We start from the raw sequence: 26,115 nt of genomic DNA on the forward strand, positions 1-26,115 counted from the left end.
TGTTAGTTTAAAACATCAAGTTGCGGTACCTTATCCCAGCCTTGTTAACATTAGTAAATAACATTTAATAATTGTTATTATTGTATAGCAATATAATATTTCCCACAGAACGTAACCAAAAGTTAACGTGCAATAAATTCTAATATTGCACTAGTGCAATAAATCTTCAAAATTCATGACGTCATCAACATTTAAATCTTAGTTTAAACCAATTTTTACTTTAAAATATTATATTGCTATACAATAAAAGGGTTATTGCATGAATATTTGGGAATATTGTCCCTCGTAGAACATATATTGCACTCGCAAGCTCGTGCAATATAAAATTCTACTCGGGACAATATTCCCCAATATTCATGCAATAACCCTATAGTATTATACCTAAAACAATAATCTAGTATAACAAATGCACAGGTTTTGAAAAAAAATGTATATATGTATTGTTTTTTATATTAAATTTCATTTTTTTTATTTGCACATGAACATAATAAGTTATACACATTTGTTTGCATAATAGTAATATACACTTAACAGAAGATATATATTACATATGGTTTGGACACCTTTATATTTTTGATAATTGCATGTTGATCTCTAGACGACTTTGTTTATCTAATCTATATTTATTTTCTTTCACCTCTACCAGTATTTGGAGAATATAGCATTTTCCTTGTTAAATAATTTGGTCATCCTCGAGCAGAATAACTGGTGTCCTATTAGAACAGTTTTTGACCCATCAAAGACTTCCTTGTGCAAAATAATTGTAAGAATTATCCATTCTTCTTCCGTTCAGTTTACTTTTATTTCCAGATCCTACAAAATGAAAATATGTTTTCTTCAAAGTTTTCATTTTGATATTTGTTTATGTGATTAACAACGTTTTAAACTAGGATCACAATCCTTTAATTTTTGCTTAAAATATCACTCAGAAAAATATTCCGGTTGACCCCTATCTAAGCCACCAAAACTAATCTGGTTGATCCTTTAACAAATCTAAAAAAAAAATAAAGCATACATGTATGTATGTGAAAAAAAAAATAGAAATCCTTATAAATATACTTTGAAATGAACACACTAAAATACAGAATGACTCAGTTTTACTTTCTCTCAATCCGTTTCATGGTCTCTATTTTCTAAACGATGACGGCTTTTTGAAGGTCAACCATATTATCTATAATATATTTTAATGAAACATACGTAAGACAAAGACCGTTGGTTTTCCCGTTTGAATGGTTTTACACTAGTAATTTTGGGGCCCTTTATAGCTTGTTGTTCGGTGTGAGCCAAGGCTCCGTGTTGAAGGCCGTACTTTAACCTATAATGGTTTAATTTTTAAATTGTTATTTGGATGGAGAGTTGTCTCATTGGCACTCACACCACATCTTCCTATATCTATTGGAAAGATTTGAGACGCAATGATTTCATTACAAATAATTTGAAATAATAAATGTTTTAAACCATTCCTGGTGATCTCTTATTCAACACGTTCTGGAAAACGTTCAATCAAGTCCCGCGTGCATTTAGCTTAAAATATTTTGTCCCGGTTTAGCTAGCTATTTTTTATATTGTGTGAGAGATAATGAAGAAATTTCTTCTTTATCTAATAAGCTGGCATGTCTTGTGACAATATTGCACAAGTGACATAGAACGAACACTTCCTTTATCTAATCAATTACAATCCATGTGTAAATTGCAATAGCGTCGTATATCAGAAAAAAACGAGAACAAGATGAATAATTTGTCGGACTGGGACATTCACTTTGGATGTGCAATTCCATTTAAACTAAATGTCTTTCTCAAGTACTCCATCAGAATTACATGTTCTGTGTAAAACAGACCCAACTATAGTTTATAATACAGTTAGTGGGCTAAAATTGCCGTCTAATGAATGTAAGCTAACTCGACAATTACTTGTTTTCTCATTAATGTGAGGTTATGGCAGGATTGATGGGACAAATTATACAGAGGTTCACTAGTACTTGGTCATTCTAGTCAAATATCCACTAAAGTAAATCAAAGAAAACAAATTACAAGTCTAATTGAAAGGAAGCATTACAGAATCAGTCAACTACCATCGAATTAAACTTCAATCACATATAACCAATTAAAATAAAAATCGTTTAGATTACATGGTCGCATATTTTGCTCATTTTACGAAAAAATAATGGGTGTATTTACTTTATAAAATGTTATCTAGATAGAATCTTTTGATTCAAAATAGAAATAAAAAAGAGAGGCCTGCTGTAAATATCTAAACATATTTACATACATCTTGGAACAACTTCAATAGCGGTTGTATTCCGATAACTTATCAAATGGATATAAGACAGTGATTCTAGTTTAACTTTTGTTTTACTCAATACAGAAAATGTTAATGTGCAAATAAGGTATGATTTTACAGTAATAAGAAATAAGCAGCCATCTCTCCGGAATAATCGGTATCTATTTGCCAGTATCCTTTCGTAAGATCAAGACTGGTCATGTACTTTAAAGGTACTAATCGTGGAATCGGATATGTCTCGTACTTTAGTGTGGAATAGTATATACTAAAACCCGTTAAGAATCGTACTTTATCGGTACGAGTATCAAAGGCGAATACCAATTGCTATTGTGTTCTTCTATATTTACATTCTTTTAGAAGGTTTTCAAGCTCCCATTTAGTCTTTCCTTCTCAATTCTTGAATTCAAGACGGCTTGTGTCTTTAATGGGATAATTTCTCACCCTTGAGTTCAGTGGAATATTTTATCATGTCTGTATTTTCAGGCTCAAATGTTAAATTTTGCTTTAACTCAATTTGCAATATTTTCTTAATAATCTTTCCTTCCTACTAACAGATTTTCACTGATTGTAACTTTCCGCAATCTTTAAATTTTGAATGTTGAAGATACATGGAGGGAAAGTAGACAGTCAGATGCCTTTCCTGTGATGAATAAAGCATATATATATGATTGGTTTGTAGTCCTTTATTGTCACATACCCGCACGTGAAAATCAGCATCTCTGATGTGTTTTGTCATTCTGAAATATCCCTTCCATGCATTACATTAGCTGTATTTGGCATCACCTTTAGGAATTTTGGAAACACGATGATTCTCAACTTCGTACTTTATTTGAATTTTTGAATAAACTTTTTTGATTCGAGTGTCATTGATTAGACTTTTTAGACGATACGCATGTCTGTCTTACAAATTTTCAATCCTGGTATGTATGATGAGTTCATTTACATAATATATGGAGCTTTTCGATTGATGACCTTGTCTACAGGAGAAAACATTCGGCCGTGTGCATTTTTGGCATAGTAGGTGCTGTGTTTCTTTAGCTCATCAATTAAAGTCTCTTTGGCTAGATAAAAAATATAACGAAGTTAGTTTCTCATTCACGACGCATGATGAAAGATATTGTCGTCCTTTGCCTCCTATTTAGTCCAATGGTCCCCTTACCTTCCGACCATTTAAAAGGTAAAAAAAAACTGGAATATCCCACCGACACTTGTAGTGCTCAAATAAGATAATGGGTCCGATAAGTTATCAGAATGGTGAATTCTATTACATGTAAAAGCATAAATTTTATCCTGATTTGCAATGACAAACAATGTGTCCAATCACTTCTATATTAGATGCGCTCAGTACATATTTACATCATTTAAACAATAAGTTAAACCAGCAACAGGAACCCTAGCTAGAACAGAACTTTGTAAGTAATGTGATATGGTTTTACCCCAAAGTATGTATCGTTATATCATTCTTTGTCTTTCAATAATAGATTAAAAGGTTGATGGAGATCAGTTTAGAGAAAACATCACGATTAAAAATTGATATAATCCAAAGAGGAATCAAAGAAGTCAGCTCTAAAGAAAAAATCATAATCTGAATTTGCCAGTATTCTTTCGCAAGATCAAGACTGCTTATATTCTTTGAATGTCTCAGTCGTGAAATCGGATATGCTTCGTACTTGAACATGTAACTAAACTCTCGATAGTCTATGCAAAAACGTTAAGATGCGGTTTTTTTTCTGTACGAGTTACAAAGGCAAATCTGAATTGATATGGCGTTCTTTTATAGGTTTTCAAGTTCTATTTATCTTTTTCCTTGTTTGTTCCTGAATTCGTTACGGTTTGTGTCTTATAAGGGATAATTTTTCATCCTTGAGTTCATTTGCAAGCTCTAATGTAAAGATTTGCTGTAACTCACTCTGCAATATTTTCTCTTTCTTTAATTATCTTTCTCTTAAATTGAAACATCTCCACTAATTGTAACATTACCCAAGCTTTCAATTTTGAATATTGTTGGTGAACAATCTATAAGGAGGACAAGTAAACAGTCATGTATTGTTATCTACACACACATGATAATCAGCAGCTCTGATCTGGGTTTTTTTTATTCTGAAAGAGTCCTCCCATGCATTACATAAGCTGTATGTTGCATCACCTGTAGGAACTTTGGATCATCAATGATTCTAAGCTTCGTGCTTTTGATGAGTAGTCTCTTGGAGACGATACGCGTTTCTGTCTTACAAAATTTATTATCCTGGTACCATTTGTAAGAGTAGGTGCTTTGTTTTATCTGCTCATTCGTTTAACTCTTTTTGACTAGGTGAGAAATATCAAGAAGTCAATTCCTCATTTCCGACGCATGATAAAAGATAATGTCGTCTTTTGCCTCCTATTTAGTCCAATGGCCCCCTTACCTTCCGAGCATTTACAAATTCAAACAGGAATATCACACTGACCCTTGTGGTACGCAAATAAGATAAATTTTCCGATAAGCTATCAGAATGTCGAACTCTATTACATATAGTTAAATTTCATCCTGATTTTTTCACGTCAAACAAGAGTCCAACAACTTTTATGTAATATGCGCCCAGTACATCCTTACCTCATTAAAACAATAGTTAAACCAGCAACAGGAATCCTACATAGAACGTGTTTAGTATCGTAATGTTTTCTAAGAAAAATGTTCTTCAATTGTATTCTTAATTTGGTTGTACACCAAAGTATGTTTCTTTGTATTATTATTTGTCTTTTATCAATAGATGAAGATGTTGATGGAGCACAGTTAAGAGAAAACAGAGGAGTTATAAATGGATATATTCCAAAGCGGAATCAAAGCAGCCATCTCTCAACAAAATTCATCATCTGAATTTGCCAGTATCCTTCTGCAAGATCAAGACTGTTCGTGTACTTTAAAGGTCCAAGTCGTGGAATCGAATATGTCTCGTACTTGCATATGGAACTAAACTTTCGATGCAAAAACGTTCAGAAACATACTTTATCGGTACTAATAACTTTGGAAAATTCGAATTGATATGGCGTTCTTCTATTATTTCTCATCATTGAGTTCGGTGGCGTGTTTTTCAGGTCTGTATATACGGGCTCTAATGCAAAGGTTTTATAATACTTTCTCTCAATTATATACCTTTTCTACTGAAACATTTCCACTGATGATTGCAACGTCCCCCAAACTTTCATGAATGTTGTTGGTGAACTGTATGAATGGAGGGCAAGAAGACAGTTAAATGCCTTAACTGGAATATACGCAACATATGTATATGGTTGGAATTCCTGTATTGCCACATACCCGTACCTGTTAATCAACATATCTGCTCTGTTGTGTAAGTCTGAAAGATCCCTGCCATGCATTACATAAGCTGTATTTTGCTTCACCTGTAGGAGTTTTGAATGCACAATGCTATTCAACTTCGTACTTTATTTGACCTTTTCGGCGTTGTTTTGTTTCGAGTGTCATTGATGAGTCACTTGCAGACGAAACGCGTGTCTGGCTTACAAATATTTATGATAAATTCTATGTAATGCAATAATGCATGGAGTTGTTTTTTTTAGGACTTTGTCTATAGGAGAATACATTTTTGTCATAGTAGGCGCTTTGATTCTTCTGCTTATCTATTAAACTCTTTTTGGGCTAGATGAGAAACCATACGAAGTTAGCCCAACTTTCCCTAACCTTCAGACTATCTCAAAAGTTCTAACAGGAATTATTCATGAATCAGCAACATGGCTTTTAGTGTATCTTTTAATCTTTCCACAACGCCATTTGCCATAGGGTTGTACGATGGTTTTCGAAGCGTACATATTTGAAATAGTGGGTGTATAGGCGTCCGCTGTTTTGTTTGCCAACATTCATAGAAAGGAATATGCAAATAAACAGAAATAAACGATCTGAAGGTAAATAATATTTGGGATTCAAACATGTAAGCAATCTATAATATGTCCTTGGCTATATACCTAATACAGGAGACAAATAATTAAACATAAATTAATTATTTATATGTTAATAACAAACCTTAAAGAAAAGCCTTACAAACCCAAAATATGTCCAATCACAGTTATCACAAGACACTCTGCGACTACTGGTCAAGGTATGGGTTGAAACGGTATTCAAATCTGGAGTTTTCAATTAGTATATGTTATTTAAAAAATTCAATTGTAAAATTTCTTTTCACCAACTTGATTTCAATTTTGAAAACACTCACCATTTATTTCAATAAGATGAATTGCTCACTATATATTCACTACATTTAGATTTGCGCTGGTTTCAATTTGGTTGATATCAATATCACATTTCTACGACCAACCTTCTGCTATATATTTCGGATCAAAAATACAGTAGTTACACCATATTATTTCAAGATCTTCTGATTTTGTGTCAAATATGTTTCCCGGTATTTGGTAATCTCTGTCTTGTTTCAACACGGACCACCTTCTACTTTGGTTCATTTGAAAATTACTTTGACAGTATATTTCTTTTTTTGTTTTTTGCACTTTTCGCGATTCTATTGCTGGTCCTCCTTCAGCGTTATTGAGTAACATATTTCCTTTGTCCTCATCAACAACAATAACTTTTCCCGGAGTACGTTTAAGTCAAACTCGACATACTAATCTAACATCATCAGCCAAATACACACCTTTAGTCTGAAAACCTGGTCAGTGAGCATTCAGTAAACATATTGTCTAACATGCATATACGTTTGAGCGTTCATAATGACGGTTAATCATGAAGAGTGCTGTAAAGTCACCAATATTTTATCCACAAAAACCATAAGGTTCCAACCACATAGGATAACGCTAACCTTACATGTTTGGTCAATATGCATCGCAGTATTTGTACAACCTTGGCTTTCAATGTTTTGTGGTTTTAAACGTTTCTGATGTAGGTAAATCAAAGTACGGTCAAACCAAATTTATAAGTGAAATTTCACACAGATTAAACAATTTATGTTCTAAATTTAAAAAGCAAGCAACAGCATTGTCTAATGTTTCAGATTTGCAGGAGTTGAATAATTTATTTGACTTTCATATAAAAATTGTAACAAAGATGTCGAGATACTGACTGCAGCAGAGAAATTATCGTCTTAGTCTGATACATTACAGATACGTAAACTTTTTGCATTAAGTTTTGCTTCTATGTCAAAAATTTGACAGGAAACGAAACCAAAATTTTGAAGTGTATTAGAGGTGTAGACATTTTTATATTAACTATCATAGGGAAGGAAATAAAAGTTATGAAGTGTTACAAAGAATACAGAGAAGTAGAAATATATTTGTGTGAAATATGACAGGGAAATAAACAGACTTTTGTGTATTTGTTAGTTTTTTTGTGTTATTCGTGCCGTCTGTTGTTACCTTTTGCGGTGATACTACTGTTCCACATTTAAAGTAAAAAAAGTAACCTCTGAGTAAAATTCAAAACTGAAAGTCCCAATTGCAATGGCATAATCAAAAACTAAAGCACATCAAACAAATGGATAACAACTGTCATATTTCTGACTTGAAAGGGGTTGATCGCCTACAACCCAATCATATCCTGTATGTACGAGTGTTCAAACTCAGATTCCTGCAATTCAGTGATGTAATTCGTTGGTTTTTTGTCTGCCATATTTGTTTGGGTTTAAAACACTTTAAAAGCCACATCATTTCTAAACCACTGAAAGTACTTTTAAAATGTCATACGAATTTGCACGTATGAGTGTTAAAATATGAGGCTGTTTGTTATACTTCTATTTATTTGTCCTGAGCAAAAATTATCCAGAATAATGTATCTTTGTGAACAATTAAACCAGTATTACCTAGTGGATATTGTGCAGTTTTTTTTATATAAAAAAAACTGTTTTCGCAAAATTATAAATTCGAATTACTTGAATGAATTTTTTTATTGGCATAGAAACTGTTCAATATATATATATATGCGTGCAAAGTGCAAGCGTCTTGATCGCTATACATATGTAGGTTTGGTACGTTTCAAAGTGAACAAATTACAGAAATATGGTGTCACCAAGACTGATAAAGTTCAATCTTATTTTTTCTCACGGTCCTTCATTATTTTTTGATTCGGTGCCATGTCTAGAAAGGTTTGTAGAAAAAGTGGTAAAAATTCATCAACAATACCAGGCTTATAATACTGTACGCTAAATATGCCCTTCGTTTTTAAAGACTCTGATTGAGACTCTATTTTAAACGTATTCAGAATGTTTGTGCATGTTGGAATTATTATATCTTCTATTAGTAGTTTAGATAACATGAAATATAGACATACTGTGATATACCTATCCATTGATTTTTAGTAATAGCACGCCTTCAATCTACATTGCTCTGAACCTAGTAAATAACATTACTATTTTGCAGTGATGTTCGGAATACACTAAGTGTTTTCGTCTCTAGAGATGTGCCTGTCCCGTCCCAGTATTCATTCAGATGTCTATCACTGACAATTACAAGATAATCAAGGCGATTTGACCGACTAGATGAAACATAATATCGTTAAATAAGACCACAAGATGTCTCTTCAAGTTTCGGTTCTCCGGAGAATTTAGTTTTACAATGGTCACAAAAAATCATGGTAGTAGTATCTGAAAAATATCATAAACATATAAATATCATGATAGTCCTAGAACGTTTAATACGTACAGGTTGGTTGTTGGTTGCTTATCACAAAAATAATGTAAATAAAAACTGGAAATCTTAATCGGAAACATTTCTTGGTTCTAAAAGAGATCACTAAAAGGTAAATATATAAATTGTGTTACTCATATTGACTACCAAAAGGAAGGATTGTGATTTCCGTTAATTAGACAGCAACTCCACCATCACAATAAGATTAATAAAATCATCTGCAGAATATTAAGGTAAAAAAAGATCATATACAGCCCAATGAGACAAAAAGATCATATACAGCACAATGAGACCAAAAGATCATATACAGCTCATGAGACAAAAAGATCATATACAGCACAATGAGACAAAAAGATCATATACAGCACAATGAGACAAAAAGATCATATATAGCACAATGAGACAAACAATCATATACAGCCCATGAGACAAAAAGATCATATACAGCACAATGAGACAAAAAGATCATATACAGCACAATGAGACAAAAAGATCATATATAGCACAATGAGACAAACAATCATATACAGCCCAATGAGACAAAAAGATCATATACAGCACAATGAGACAAAAAGATCATATACAGCACAATGAGACAAACAATCATATACAGCCCAATGAGACAGAAAAATTCATATACAGCACAATGAGACAAAAAGATCATATACAGCACAATGAGACAAAAAGATCATATACAGCCCATGAGACAAAAAGATCATATACAGCACAATGAGACAAAAAGATCATATACAGCACAATGAGACAAATAATCATATACAGCCCAATGAGACAGAAAAATTCATATACAGCACAATGAGACAAAAAGATCATATACAGCACAATGAGACAAAAAGATCATATACAGCCCATGAGACAAAAAGATCATATACAGCACAATGCGACAAAAAGATCATATACAGCCCAATGAGACAGAAAAATTCATATACAGCACAATGAGACAAAAAGATCATATACAGCACAATGAGACAAAAAGATCATATACAGCCCATGAGACAAAAAGATCATATACAGCACAATGAGACAAAAAGATCATATACAGCACAATGAGACAAAAAGATCATATACAGCCCAATGAGACAGAAAATTTCATATACAGCACATTGAGACAAAAAGATCATATACAGCACAATGAGACAGAAAAATCATATACAGCCCAATGAGACAAAAAGATCATATACAGCCCAATGAGACAAAAAGATCATATATAGCACAATGAGACAAAAAGATCATATACAGCCCATGAGACAAAAAGATCATATATAGCACAATGAGACAAAAAGATCATATACAGCACAATGAGACAAAAAGATCATATACAGCCCAATGAGACAGAAAAATTCATATACAGCCCAATGAAACAAGAAAAAATCATATACAGCCCAATGAGACAAAAAGATCATATATAGCACAATGAGACAAAAAGATCATATACAGCCCAATGAGACAGGCAAATTTATACAGCACAATGTGACAGAGAAAATCATATACAGTCCCAAGAGTTAAAAAAAAATCCTATACAGCCCAATGAGACAAAAAAAGTTATATGCAGCACACTAAAACAATCATGTCATATACAGCACGATGGGACATGAAAAATTATATACAGGTAAAAAAAATGTAAATGTCTAAACAAAATGTCAGGCTGTAGATTGTACCGGTTCTTCGCCATGTCGAGGAAGTTTACAGACACTATAACAAATTCATCAACACTCAATTATTTATTGAAAAAAAACAATTACATATAAACAAAGACAACCTCTGATGAATTTCTATATATGGAAAAAGTAAAATCACAAAAATACTGAACTCCGAGGAAAGTTCTCAATCAAATGGCAAAATCAAAAGCTCAAACGCATTCAAACGAATGGATAACAACTGTCATATTCATACTTTGTATGTAGGCATTTTTCTGTGTAGTAAATGGTTGAAGAAAACTATTTTTATAGTTAACTTAACCTCTCACTTGTATGACATGCGCATCAATGATGTGTGAAACCAAACAGACATAATAGGTAAAAATGTCAAGAATAAAAAATATAGCAGCCGACATTGTGTTCCGGCATCATGTCTTAAATCATGTCCTACTAGATACCTTTGTAATAAGTAAAAACACATTCTTTTTGTGTATATACAATGAGCTTGTTTTGATATGGATCCTATAGATATCTTTTTATTAGTATTTGAGCTAACCGATATTATCGAAGAAAATAAAGGATTTTGAACCAGAACGCATTCCCAGTACTGCACAGAGAAATCACATTGCAATTTATTTTGCCTCTTCTCTCCCAGCCATTGAATATTGAACTAATCATGATCTGAACTTTGACAGAGAACGTCGTCATAAGAAGTGTCCCGCGCTGATTATGTACTTTATTCCCAGAGGTTAAAACAAAAAAGTAAATACTTTAATGGTATGTAAGTAGATATATCCTCAATTAAGACGTTCTGCTACCAAAATATCCCATACAATTTAACTTAAGTGAATGAAAAACACCAAAATTTATACTAGAATCTCAATTAACGTGATTATATCTGAATAATAAACTTCAGCTGAAATGTTTTTGATCAATGTATTTAAGATAAGGAGATATAGTGTGATTGCATACACAAAAAAGGAGATGTGGTATAATTGCAAACGAAATAAGGACTATCGTCCAGAGCACAAATGTCGAGAATGTGTGCCATTTTCAAAGTTTCAATACACATCGAAATACATTGAAATACATTTAAGTTTACATCGTGTTGGGTTTTTGGTTTTTTAATCATTTATCGCACATTTACCTTATTTGGTTAACCTTCGACTTCAGCACTCTTTTTTGATTTTTTTAAAGGAGTGTGTTGTCCTTAACTGCCATACTGTTTAAACTGTAGATATGAAAAAAAATGTATAGATATATATTGTGTTTTAAAATTCCCTCATATTTTTTAAAATATATTATCCTAGTAATCCTATTATCTCTGGTGAGACTTTATATATACATTTATGAATAAACCATTGAATCTGAATCTGAATCATAATTAATTATTAATACTTATTAGTGTGGCAATATAAGTAAAGTATACATTAAATTACACAAGCTTCCACCTTTGTTCTAACTAACTTGTAACATTTCACCGGTTAATTTGATATAAAATCGATATTTAGCAATGACTGGGACATCTTTTTAATTATATAACAAATAAATATGTATATCTACAACAACTCCATATAGGATTAATTTTATGAGTAATTTAGGTACTTTATAGATATTTATAAAATTGTCCAGTTTCGACTTAAAATCAATCGATCGAGAAAAAGGATATGCAGTTTTGTCACTGTTAATATGCTCTCTACAGACAGCGGAAATAATTAATGTATAACTCTTCATTTATGACATCCACAGAAGAAATATCATATTGGTTTTGATAATTATGATTTTTTTTACCTATAACTGGTGATTGGACATGTGGATAAGTTATCCGTTATGTTTGTGACACTTTACTACTGGACGTGATTGCTCGATGTACGCAAGTCCCGCCTTACTAATAAAGACCCAAACGTGAATCTTCTGCCGTCCTGAAAGCTGTCGTCTGCAAATGGATAGTGACAATTCATCTTACTCTCTGAAAGACGAAGGAAAGAGGGAAATGTATGAATCTTTTCACTACTGGGCCATCCAGAATTATGGGGACAGTGGAAAAACAAAAACAGTGACACATAAAAAGTACCAACGTATAACAGATATCCTGACGGGAGATGAGCCTCCGACGGCTGGAAATTCTAAATTCAGATTTTGGGTTAAAGCAAAAGGATTCCGTTTAGGACCTGTAGACGGGAGTGACCCATCCAGAACCTGCTTATATGTTCCAACAAAACCTGTTGTAAGTAGTGAAACTTTCAAATTTTGAAAAATAATTTGTTGCTTAACTGAATTTTATTGATATATATATATATAAATTTTCATTTATGTATTTCTGAAATATAACAAAATTAAAACTTAAATAATTATTTCAAACTTTAAACAACGCAATATGATAGTTATATATTTATATACTAATCCGACCACGATATCCTGAAGCTTACATAGATGTTGTACTCAGTCGGGTCTCGACCAACTGCACAAAATCTCTCAGACTTTTTACGTTGTTTTGAAGGAAGCATCGATCTTGTATATATACAGGGCGACTATTTATTCAATACTAATGTCCGAAATTAGTTTGACGGTCGACCGGACAGTAGAATATTATGTGTGTCTCATTACTGGACACTTCTGAGCCTTATAATGGCAGACATCAATATGACTGTCACCACTGCCAGGATTTTTGCATCCCGGTGATGAGAAATTTTGTCCCATTTAATACCTAAAATTCTCTCGAGAGTTTAAAAAATCCATGACTCGAAATTAAGTTCACGCTAAGACACTCTTAACTATATTATCCATCAAACTAAAAACTGACTGTGATACCACTCTCTCATCAAACTCCACTTTATTGATCAAAAACAAGATATATTTTAATGGATGCTTTAAGGAAACTATTTTCTTTGAAAGAATAGAAAGACAATATTACAAAAATGAATGAATATCTCAGTAAAAAGGCAGGTGTCTTGCTTGGATGCAAACTGTTACTGGCATGATCACACTGTTCCCTTTGTCCTTTCCAATGCCATATTTGTTGATATTTATATAAGTCACATTAACACATAAGTTTAACACCCCGTCCCATAGCAATTATATATTAAAGTTTTTTTTACAAACTGTCAAAGTAAATCATTATATATTAAAAAAAATACGACTGATAATAAAAATCTTAATATAAACTATCAAATGAAAAAAATGTTTAACGATATATAAACCAAAAAAAAACTTTTTAACTAACACGCATTTGCTGTTTTATTTCGTCAGTCTTGTTTAGAATAATTCTTGCTCGTTTTGGTTTTATAGATTGTGTTACCTAGGAAACAGGTATATGTATCAGATAAGTAATTACAGTAGCTAACGATATATATTATAGCTATCACCTTTACGGACAGGTGCGCGGCCAGTCTAAGCTAATCGGAAACGCCTCGTGCTGATTCCTGGTTTCTGTAGGAGAAAAGATTACCTGCTACAGAACTCGGGCTAATTAGGCCCACAGATTAATATTTGTAACAAAAGGAATTGTTAAGGCAGATATATAATTTTCGTGTCGTCAAATATGGTTGGAAAAGTAAGAAAGGATATTGAAAGCGAATGAATCAATGGATAGCAAAAATGATTTGACAAAATAGTTCGTTAATGAGAAACCAGGGGACAAAAGCAATGATTAATTAGAATAGATATAACGGGACAAGGAGTAAAAAGGAAGAAGCAGAAGAAGCAGAAGAAAATATTAGTAATTATTTAGATTCATTTCAACTCGAGGGCTTGTATCGATGCGAAACTTCTGGTATTGTCACATCAGCTAAACAACGCGGTTACCTTGCCTTTATGTTTCCATGGAAACTTAATTTCTATCATCCGGTAAACTCAGATGGGACTTCAAAAATAAATCTGTTTCTATCACCAGGGATACTCATCTCACTTCCGTGGTTTATCTTATTTGTCCCGTCAAAACCGGAAAGAAGATGATAGTTAAACATCCGTCCTTTTTCCTGGTTATCTATCCCGTTGCAGTACAAATTCTCTTAACCTGAACCTTAAATAAACCACTTAAAATGAAAGAAAACATCCATTACAAGGATGTTTTTTAGAGAGATGAGAAAATGAAATAAATATATCATTTTTTATATATGATTCCTTTGAACAACAACAACAACAGAAAATAAAGCATATTCTTCAAAATGTGAAGCTATTTATTTGTAGGGTTTGTGGTTTTGCAGATTTTTGATATTGTCACAAGCACGTCAATCTTGATAGCGAAAAACATAAAATTAAAGAAAAATCTGATTGAATCAAATAAATATTTCAAACTACTATTATGTTTTAATTGCAAAGAAAAACAAATCCGATTGAATCATAATTTTATAGTTGAAACTAATAATTATTTAAAGAAATTATAAACCATTCTAAGGCAATACTCTAATTATTAGGCATCGACCTTTCGTATTTTTGGTGTTTCTTTTATATGTATTTTTTTATTTGTGTTTTGCGGAGAGGTGGGGCAACACAATTTACAGTTTTTAAAAATATTATATTTTATATTGTATTATTTTCTCTTAATTTTCAATGGAAGTAAATCATTTTTTGAAATTTTCGCTTCAGTATATTTGTTTCTTGAAATTATCCCCCCCCCTTTTAAAAAAAAAAATTAGAAAAAAAGGTTATTACCTCAGAGTAAAAAAGAAATGAAGGAAGGACTTAACAAACCGTTAAAAAGATATATAATAAATTATCTATTTGATGTTTTCACCCTTGAATCATATTTATATGTAAAGATTATCATAACTTAATATGAGATGAGTGGGTTAGTCAATGAAATAGTAACCAAACAACACGAAAAACTATAAATCTATATTTACTAATCTTAAATTAGGGTTTCGTGTTGTTTATTCTTTAGTTTTCTATGTTGTGTCATGTGTACTATTGTTTGTCTGTTTGTCTTTTTCATTTTTAGCCATGGTGTTGTCAGTTTGTTTTAGATTTATGAATTTGACTGTCCATTTGATATCTTTCGTCCTTCTTTTTTAAAAAACGTGATTTTTTTTATATTTTCCTGCTTTTTGTTGCTTATATCCTTCAACGCAGTGAAAGAATAAGACAAAACCCCGTATAGGTAAAAAAAAAAAAAGCAAGATAAAACACGTGTAGCTGCTTTCAGTTTTGTTAAGTCTATACACAGAAGACGAGACATTAAAAGTGTTTGTTTGACTGATATACACTATACAGACTGTTCAATTGGATTGAGAACGGAAATCGGGAATGTGTCAAAGAAACAACAACCACACAACGAGAAAATCTCACACTCGGAGGCGGGCTTCAACTGGACCCTAAACAAATGTGTTCTAGTATTTAAATTAAAATTCGTGATGGTGTATTATGACCATCAACGTTAACTATACCTTCCTACACATGTTAAAATGCTGATTTGACTCGACAGCAACTTTCGGAAGACATGCATGGGTGTCATTTTTTCATAAATTGATTGAACATATGTTTTGTATATTCAAAATGATATATATTTAAAAAAAATAAATAGAATAGATTATTTAAAAAAAAAAAAAAATTTGTGTAAAAACTTATTCAAATTTTTTAAAGAAATATAGTAAACTGACTTTCAGATAAAAATAGGATATTGATAATTTGTCTGTATAAAAAAAGAAAAGGAAATGTCCAACCTTCTAATTTCCCACACTAACTTCCCTCAGGATTTTAAACAAAACATTTTTTGGCTTTGTTAATGTGTTTATACAGTTCGCCTACGTCGTTAAATAATATTTTCCCAGATCTTATGAACGGCTAAAATGAGAAAGAATTTATCATTTTCATGTACATCATACTAAAACGTACTCCCGACTGAAGATAAAATCAGGATTGACAAAAAGAGTGACAATTTTTCTCTATTAAGTTTAAGCTTCGTTTTAATGACGTATTAACTACTGAAACTTTGAGAAAATTTGCCACAAAGGAATTAAGTTTCGTTTACGGGGCAATGTAGCCGCTTGTTCTCCGTTCCAATTTTCTTTAATTGTTTTACAACAATTTTGATGCGTCCCAGGACACTAGAAACACAATCCGCATTCACCAATCGGAGAAGACGAGACCCAGGAGTGGTACATTGTAATTCTCTCCTTAATCCATTGCTTAAACCGATCGTTATATCTGAACATAAAATCCTATATTACAAAACATACATTAAGGTATCAAAACTGGGAAATATTAAAATTCCTATCATTTGTAACATAACGTTGTGGTATTAATAATGGTCATGGAATGTTTATTACCATATCACAAGGAGTTTTCATTTCTAATTTGTAGTTGAAAAATAAAAAAATACCCCAAACGGGTAATACCAAAATGATGATGGTCATTCTGGTTTTAAATTACTATTTAATCATTAGTATTTCATATTAATAGATTACACATCATATTTATACAGGAAATCAAGTGTTCCGATTAGAATGACATACGAGAAATGCTTTCTGGGAGAACTTTGGTCCTTTTCATACTTTTGATTTTCTTTTTGGATCTTCAAGGTTTTTTCTGTCGTTCTTTTCGTCTATTTGGTTTAGTAATATATTATTTGTATAACTTTCCCCCCTATTTGTTACCTAACTAGGTTTTAGCTGTCGTTTCTCCTATGTCCACATGTATAATGTAGGAATAATAATGTAGTCAATAGGTAACTTGTTAATCATTGGATGGACAGAATACCGGAATGGAATACATGTAGAATATATAACCATAGCTGTCTTCACTAGAACGGAAATTTAAAGATCCAGTCATTTTAGGAAGAACTCATAAAACCAAGAACGAATATTTTCTTTTAGTAAAGAAACAAATTATTATAAACAACTATTGAGGTGTAAGGGAGGGTTGATATCTAAAAAAACCATGTTTAACCCCGCCATGGTTTTACGCCTGTCCCATGTCAGGAACCATTGCCTTTGTAAGTCTTGAGTGTTTTTTTTTAAATTTGATTCCTTAAACTAATACACATTATTATTTAGGGGCTAGCTAAATCTTGTCTCTGGATTCGGGGTTTACTCTCTGCATTAAAGACCTATGTGGTTACTATGGTTCCCTGTAGTGTTAAGAAAAGAACAAATAAATTTTTCTGACATTCAAAGTTGTATTTCACCAATAAAATTTGTTGTTTTTTTGTCTAGGAATAAAAAAAAAAGATTCTGATTTGAAATGATTTGTCATTTAAAAATTCTGTCGTGTTCTGCTATATTACCATGCATGAAATGTTATACTGCACAATGGTTATTGCGACAGTCTCTATCATTTAAACTCAGCACAATATCCCATTAAAACATCCACATTCACCCTTTCATCGTAAAACAATATGTACTCCGGGTTCAAGATATCTACAAGTTTTTTCTCAACGTCTTTTTAACCTTCGGTCTTAATTTTGCATCATTACAGAATTTATTGTACAAAGCAATAAAGTTACATTAAAAAATACATGAAATTGACTTCAAAAATGTTAAAATTGGACTGGATCATTTTATACTAGTAAAACACATGCCAGGTTTTAATAAGATTTGTCGAAAACACAATTTATATTATTTCCATGGGATACGTGGGCATTTCTGGTAATTTTAGACTTATTACAAAGACATTTATTATTTCTCCATAGCGACGAATTGAATTAAAGAAAATTATAGGAATGAAAGAAGAGAAGTACTAAAAAGAGAAGAAACATTCGATATAAAGAAATATAACTATAAATGCTATAACTGCAGCATACATTTGTGTGCACTTTAGTGTAAATGTTTTTTTGGTATACATAATAACACTTTATTTAACCTCTAACATTTCATTGAGTACAAGACAATATAATGATATACAATAGAACTTACTTTGGTTCTCATGTCACATCCACCAGCACCGACAATTCGAAAAGGGACCGTGCATCTCCAACGTAAAATCATTTTACCGATAGTATATATTTTTCTGGCCCGCTCGCCGTAAGACCCGCGGAATCACACTAAAACATCTTCTTTGACTTATAATGTTTTACTTTTACAAATTGTGATTTAGATGGAGACTTGTCTCATTGGCACTCATACCACATCTTCTAATATCTATTAAAAAGCTAATTGTGTTTTCCCTTCCTTTCGATTTTGGTGTTTTTATTGTTTTATTTTTTATTGTTTTGGAGTTTTTGTGTACTTCGAATTTAATAACTTATTGTAAAATGTGTGTTCCGTACCTCGCCTGTTTTTAAGTTGTGTTTGCATTCAGCGGCAGATACAGGGTAACTAAGAGTGTGTACGTAGCACCTTTGAAACTTACACAAATTCTTCCCGCCACGTTCGGCGGTATTTTTACCATTTTGGACAATAACATCACCTTTCATTGGAGCCTGCATCAGCCCTTGTCATTACTGCATGCATTTGTATGCGAAATATGCAATCTTATATATTTGCTGCTGATTGTATTTTTTTTTTCATTTATTCTACGACTTGCAATGTCGCAATTAAAATGGTCTATTAAAATCTCATTTTTAAAGAAGGAAATAACGAATGTAAAAATAAAGCTTAAATAAGAGCAGAATGGTTTGTATTAAATTCCATAAAACGTAATCTTGGTAAATAGGTAAAACCTTTGACAAACACCTCAATAAGATGCTGTCATCAACAATTTTAGGACGGTAATTTGATACTGATGTTTTCTGCAAAATTATATTTTCTAATAAAAATCATCTTCTAAAGGGATGATTGAGTTAGTTATAAATCTTTGTTCTCTAATACGAGTGTATTTTAATTTGTCCGTCCGAGATCAATAAGAGCCTCTTTTATCTGACTTCAGGTTCCTTCAAACAGAGCTGGTTATTACTAAACTATTAGTCGTTGTAATAATGCTCCGTGGGATCGTATCGGGTAGCAGGTGATCTCAATCCGGGATCCAAATGAGTTTCAGCGCAAAACAATGACTTTGGGACATGAAACAAAACTGGCTATTGATATACGATGCGTAGGCTCATTTATTTGAGATTAAAAACAATAATATTTACAAAACAGACAGTCGTCTTAACAGGCTTGTCAATTTGTCTTTACCTGGAGCTAAAATCCAGAAGGGACACTCAATAGCTATTATTTCAGTGTTTATAAATCATACTACTATATTGCTAATAGAATTTTATAAAAGGCCACATCCAGTAATATAACTATTAGAGTGTAAGGAGGTATGATTTATAATAAAGAGATTTGAAGTAATTTTAACTTGTATTCAGTTATCGAGATCCCACATTCATTGTAATTGCGTTCTATAGTATTGTTTGTATCATTTTTTGTGGTTTTTCCATTTTTTAACACCTATACTTTTGACGTTTTTTTTTAGTTAGTTAGAATTAATTTAGTGTGTTTTGAAAGCATGATTTTGTTCTTTCACTGATAAAAGAATTCAGGATGGCTACCCCAAGACAAGTTTAGACCGCTAAATAATAATGCCTCATGTCTGGAGTAAGTTTTCATCATCTGGTTGTCCTGGTTGTCCATTGTTGTGTGTTGTTATTGTATTTGTAGTGTCTAATCTCTCAGTGATTTGGGGTAATATTAACCCCTTTTGGTGTCTTGTCTTTTGTTGACAGTCATACAGTCCACATATTGGTGACCATACCTATGAGATGATGTTTGACTGCGTACATACCTTAACTTTTCTATATAAAGGGAGATCATCTAGAATTCAAACGTTGTTTATTGTTGTACTCTATCTTGATCAAGATAGTTTAAACTATTGTTTTCCAGTTTTTCTCATCATATATAATAATAAGCATCATTTACTTGAAAGATTTTATTAAAATGTTAAATGTTATTTATTTTTACATTTTATGAATGATTTTTGTTGTGGTAAGATAGAACAGGGGAATTCAGTATTATCAAAGTATGGAGGCTTAAGTTTTTGAATATGGTAATCATTCAATAAACCGGGAAAAATGGCAGAATCTTTTTTCTCTAAGGAATCTGTTGTTAAATGGTTGTCGTCTGTAAGTGTTTCTCGTTTCTCGTTTTTTATTTAGATTATACTGTTGTTTTTCTCGTTTGAATGGTTTTACACTAGTTGTTTTTGGGGCCCTTGTTAGCTTGCTGTTCTGTGTGAGCATAGGCTCCGTGTTGAATGAAGACCGTATCTTACGTTTATAAATTTTGACTTGGTTGGAGAGTTGTCTCATTGGCACTCATACAAAATCTTTTTATATCTATTATCTACGAGTCAAAAGACGGCTGTGATGGCTGGTCTGTCTTTGACTATTAACGGACGGACTCATTGTAGGAGGAGTCTTTACATGATGTTTTGACTAATCTTAAATATTTGCCTTTTATCTTGAAAAATACAATAGAAGTTAAACAGTTAAAAGTATTACTAGTATCAATACAAGTTTAAAGTTAATTATAGTTCTTATTTTGAATATGATTATTTTGCAGACTGATTCTAACAGTAATGATACTAGTAAGGAGTATAAACGGGTGGCCATTGTGGAGGATTTCTTCGACATCATATATGGAGTACACGTGGAGATGGATGGACGAGGAGGTAAACACGCAGGACAAAAAAGAACATATCGAGCGGTAGGTCAAACATATAGGTGTTAAAAATATTAGGAACTCAGTCATTACAGAGCATGCGCTCAATTTAACGATCAAACCTGTAACCACACCAGTGATTTGGTTTGTCGAGACTCCTGCTGATAATATAAAGTGCATACGGTGCATTGATAGAGTAAAATGGTACTTTTGTGATATTTTATAGAAAGATTTAATTTCTATAGGCTTTCTGCTTCATACTCTTATGTGTCTGTAAGAATATCTCGAGAATGTTTTTATCGTTTTCGAAAAAAGAAAAAGGCAACTTATTTACTTGGTAATGTTTGCCTGTTCGGTGTCTTGAAATTTTTTAAAGACTGTAAAGATTTTTTTTAACTCTGCCCGAGTTCTTTTTATATATATATATATATATATATATAGCCAGACATATCTTTTATAATCGATATATTTATAATAAACATATTTCAAAGCAATATTGAACTCAAAGTTTCTTCAGCGCAATTATTCTCAGCGGACTCATCTCTGTTACAGCAAAAAAACTCAAACGAATTCAACGGATTCAGATCTGGATAAAACGGTTGACGAGTGTGTTGATAAGTAACATAATTTTTGTAAAAAAAAGACATAAATATAATTTGATATTGGATATATATTGTTTAAATTCTTTATTAATATTTGTCAGTATGACATATAAGGCCGTTAGTTTTCTCGTTTGAATTGATTTACATTGTCATATCGGGGCCTGTTATAGCCAGAGACATATATACACATATATATGTGTATATATGTCTCTGTTATAGCTGACTATGCGGTATGGGCTTTGCTCATTGTTGAAGGCCGTACGGTGACCTATAGTTGTTAATGTCTGTGTCATTTTGGTCTCTTGTGGATACTTGTCTCATTGGCAATCATACTACATCTTTTATATATATATATATATATCATCGTTAATAGATTGTACTTATTGATGACTAACCGCTGAACTTAGTTCTATTGTTTTCTCCTTAAATCTTTAACATTCTTTGTAGGAAGATATATTATTGTTAATAACTTACACTTTCTAATGAGTTATTTGCTTTGATTATTCTTCCAAACGAAGAAAATTAATATTTCACTAATAAAAAAGATATTTTTTTCTAGATTTCATAGGTTTTAACCTGAATATTGATCTATAGAGGTCAACACATGTGGGGTGTTTTTTTTGCGGTGAAGAAGACTTTCATTAAAACTGATTTTTTTCCACATGACTTCCGAGCACTCCGACTTGTATACTACGTGAGCTCTTTTCCGGATGATCCAGTCGTTATGGTAATAGACATGAGTAAACAGTTTTGCATTTAAAAAAAGTGTTGTAAAAATCGCGGTTCATAAGGCATAGGAACTAAAATAAACTGAATGTCAGCATTATTGAAAAATTCATAGAATTTTAAATGTAAAAAAAAAAGGAATATTTCTTGGTCCTCGTACACATTTTATATAAATATCAATTAATGTTTTGTGAATTCGAAGTGATCGTGAAAAAAACAATTTCAAGGTTGAAAAGCCCGTTCTATGTAAAAGACAATTAATGTTTCTATGCCAACAATTTTTACACATCCATGAGACAAAAATGTCCATGTAATTTGACTGGTGGTATAATTTCTCAAAACATCACTATTCTGTATCAGCGTTTTTAAATGAGAATGACAGATATTAAATTTGATTCCAGCTTAGGATCTATAGAGTTTATAGAATATGTTACAATTACACCAACAATCTTTGAACGGCTTCTGTCGACCCGCTAATTAACTTTCCGGCTTCGGGCACCTGCATGTGTGTCACTACCATTAGCAGAAAGTGTTACGATATTTAGAATATACCCTAGGTGGTAATTTCATTGCTAATCATCTACAGACATGTTCAAATTTGGCCAAATTAAACCCTCAGTATCGAACGCCATGCCGCTGTCAACGAATTATTAAACTTTTACGTTTAATATATCTGATATCAGACAGTCGCAGGTTTTATTGTAAAGTCATTCCGATTCACACTTACATTACTAGGTGTAAATAAATACAGTGGTTGATGAATGACATAATAGACACGTATTGGATATCTACAAGAGAAACGTAAACATTTTACTCGGCAGAAGAGTACATCGGAGAGAAACATGAAAAAAAAACACAATTCTCTGGGTTTAAACCATTTTCATTGATTTTTAAAAACCGAAGATTTTGTTGGTATGGTTCATGAAAGTTATGTATTGTCTATTAGTATTTACATATAGTCAATGACATATTGTCATATCTGGTAAAGTAGTATATTGACAACTAGTTAAGTACTATATTAATAACTAGTTAAGTGCTGTATTAATAACTAGTTAAGTGCTGTATTAATAACTAGGTAAGTACTATATTAATAACTAGTTAAGTACTATATTAATAACTAGTTAAGTGCTGTATTAATAACTAGTTAAGTACTATATTAATAACTAGTTAAGTACTGTAGTAATAACTAGTTAAATACTATATTAATAAATAGTTAAGTGCTGTATTAATAACTAGTTAAGTACTGTGTCAATAACTAGTTAAGTGCTGTATTATTTACTGGTTAAGTACTGCATTGATAACTAGTAATGTACGATATTGACAACAAGAAAAGTACTGTATCACTAGACAACTAGTTAAGAACTGTATTGACATATAGTTACGTACTATAATGACAAATAGTAAAGTCCTTTATTGACAACTAGAAAGGTCCTATATTGACAACTAGAAAGGTCCTGTATTGACAACTAGAAAGGTCCTATATTGACAACTAGAAAGGTCCATTATTGACAACTAGAAGGTCCTATATTGACAACTAGAAAGGTCCTGTATTGACAACTAGAAAGGTCCTATATTGACAACTAGAAAGGTCCTATATTGACAACTAGAAAGGTCCTATATTGACAACTAGAAAGGTCCTATATTGACAACTAGAAAGGTCCTGTATTGACAACTAGAAAGGTCCTATATTGACAACTAGAAAGGTCCTGTATTGACAACTAGAAAGGTCCTATATTGACAACTAGAAAGGTCCTATATTGACAACTAGAAAGGTCCTATATTGACAACTAGAAAGGTCCTATATTGGCAACTAGAAAGGTCCTATATTGACAACTAGAAAGGTCCTGTAATGACAACTAGAAAGGTCCTATATTGACAACTAGAAAGGTCCTATATTGACAACTAGAAAGGTCCTATATTGACAGCTGATAGAGTACTTTATTGAAAGACAACTGGCTGAAAACTAATAGGGTACTATATCACATTGTCACATTGAACTGTAACTAGTGTAATATTCAAAAGGGTTTTGAAGTCGGGAACAAATATTTCATTTCACTCTACTAAGAAGAATTTTATGGGTTTGCACTTTTCCTGATTAGTAACAGTTCAATCTTTAATAACTAGTATTTTGTTGCAGTATATATAGCTATTTCTCAATAAAAATCGGATTATCTTTAAATCCGACAAATATAGCCATGATATTTTCGACACGATTTGCCTTATTTAGTTAGATAAGCTTATCATAAACAAAAGCGCCGATACATTTGAGTTCAACAAATTTTATCTTCTGATTACATGTCAGGGTGGAAAAGTTTAACGGTTTAGGAGAAAACTACTGAAGAGACGACCGAACAATTTACTTGGCTTCCATAACACATTTATTAAAATATGACTTTTCAACAATAGCCCAAACAAGAAAATTTAATTAGACGGATGATACAGGATTTCTTTTAATGCTCTTAACTCGTTTTAATGGATTTTCTCATTCTTGAAATTAAATTTCTAAACAAAAAATCAAAATGCAGTGATTTTGGTTACGACTGACAGTTACAGTAACGCATAAAAAGGGTAAGCACGACTGATTGTTTCATGACGGTTGAACACATTTGACAAGTGACGGCTAACTTTGACAGTTAATGTAGAACTTATGACAGTCGCGACTGGCTGTTACACATATTAATGTAACAGCAGGTGACAACTGAAAATGAATCAACATATATAGCAGGTGATGACCGGCTGTGACAGTTAAAACGCATTGCATTGACGACTAACTGTAACAGTTAACACGTTGACAGTGACGGTTAACACGTTAGCATGTGGCAGTTCAAGCATATCCAAGATGACGGTTACTGTGACAGTTGAAACATGTGTCAGTTAACACATATCCAAGATGGCGGTTGAGTGTGACAGTTAACGCATAAGATAGTGATAAATGGCTGTGACATGTAACCGTGACACATGTGACTGGTGAAGACTGAATATGACGGTTTATATTCAGTTAATCTTTCGTTAACCTTTTTAATAGTGTGAAATATTTTTCATATCATTCTATAACTGCCATAACTACGTATGTGAATACATGTGTACATGGTTCTAGTGGACGTTTTAGGAAAAACCCTGCTTTTGCATGCCGCATGGATTTAAGATATCAAAAGTATCGTGTTCTCATTAGTAACAAACTTGTTTATACCTAGATATATTTAAGATTTAAAATTATGATTAAAAGATTATATATATTGTTTTATAATATTATCTGATAATATGCGTTGAATATTTTCTTTTGTAAGACATTTTTTTGCCCCTGCAACATTCTACAGACTGTACACTCAAATCATATGATAAATTTTGTTGACAAACTTTCTAACTGGATAGTTTCCTGAAGATCGATTTAAAACCTTCCAGGACATTTACAGAGAAGCCCATGAAATCCACGGCGGAAGCCTTTAGTCAAGAGATATTCATAATCAATAGATGTTAGAATGCTTGCAAATTTAGCCGAAAGTGAGATTTGAAGCTTTAGAATGACTCTAGAAAATTAAATCCATCAAACAACACAGGCCATTATTTCGGAATCTTTTTCAAGGACATTATTACAGAATGTTTTTCTTCAGTATCTTGTGTTTATCGGCCACTTTCTATGTCTTTCAACAATTCTAAACTCGTAAATGTTCTTAAGGCAAAACATTTTTAGTATGAGTTCTTGTATTCCA

The 26,115-nt window shown here is 32.1% G+C and overlaps 1 protein-coding gene across 2 annotated transcripts in view; it reads left to right on the plus strand.

Moving 5' to 3' along the window:
- The first annotated feature begins 12,121 nt into the window (after window positions 1–12,121).
- Window positions 12,122–26,115, plus strand: part of LOC134696078 (nucleolar protein 4-like) — a 58,944-nt gene continuing 44,950 nt past the window's right edge. Inside the window, exons 1-2 of one of the 2 annotated variants that reach the window (XM_063557678.1) lie at window positions 12,122–12,787; window positions 20,979–21,122. In XM_063557678.1, the coding sequence (XP_063413748.1) occupies window positions 12,503–12,787; window positions 20,979–21,122 (429 nt within the window). In that variant the 5' untranslated portion in view covers window positions 12,122–12,502. The remainder of the gene's footprint in view (window positions 12,788–20,978; window positions 21,123–26,115) is intronic. The other variant, XM_063557670.1, reaches the window with a different exon arrangement.

Source organism: Mytilus trossulus, chromosome 1 (assembly GCF_036588685.1).
Source record: "Mytilus trossulus isolate FHL-02 chromosome 1, PNRI_Mtr1.1.1.hap1, whole genome shotgun sequence".
Taxonomy (NCBI): domain Eukaryota; kingdom Metazoa; phylum Mollusca; class Bivalvia; order Mytilida; family Mytilidae; genus Mytilus; species Mytilus trossulus.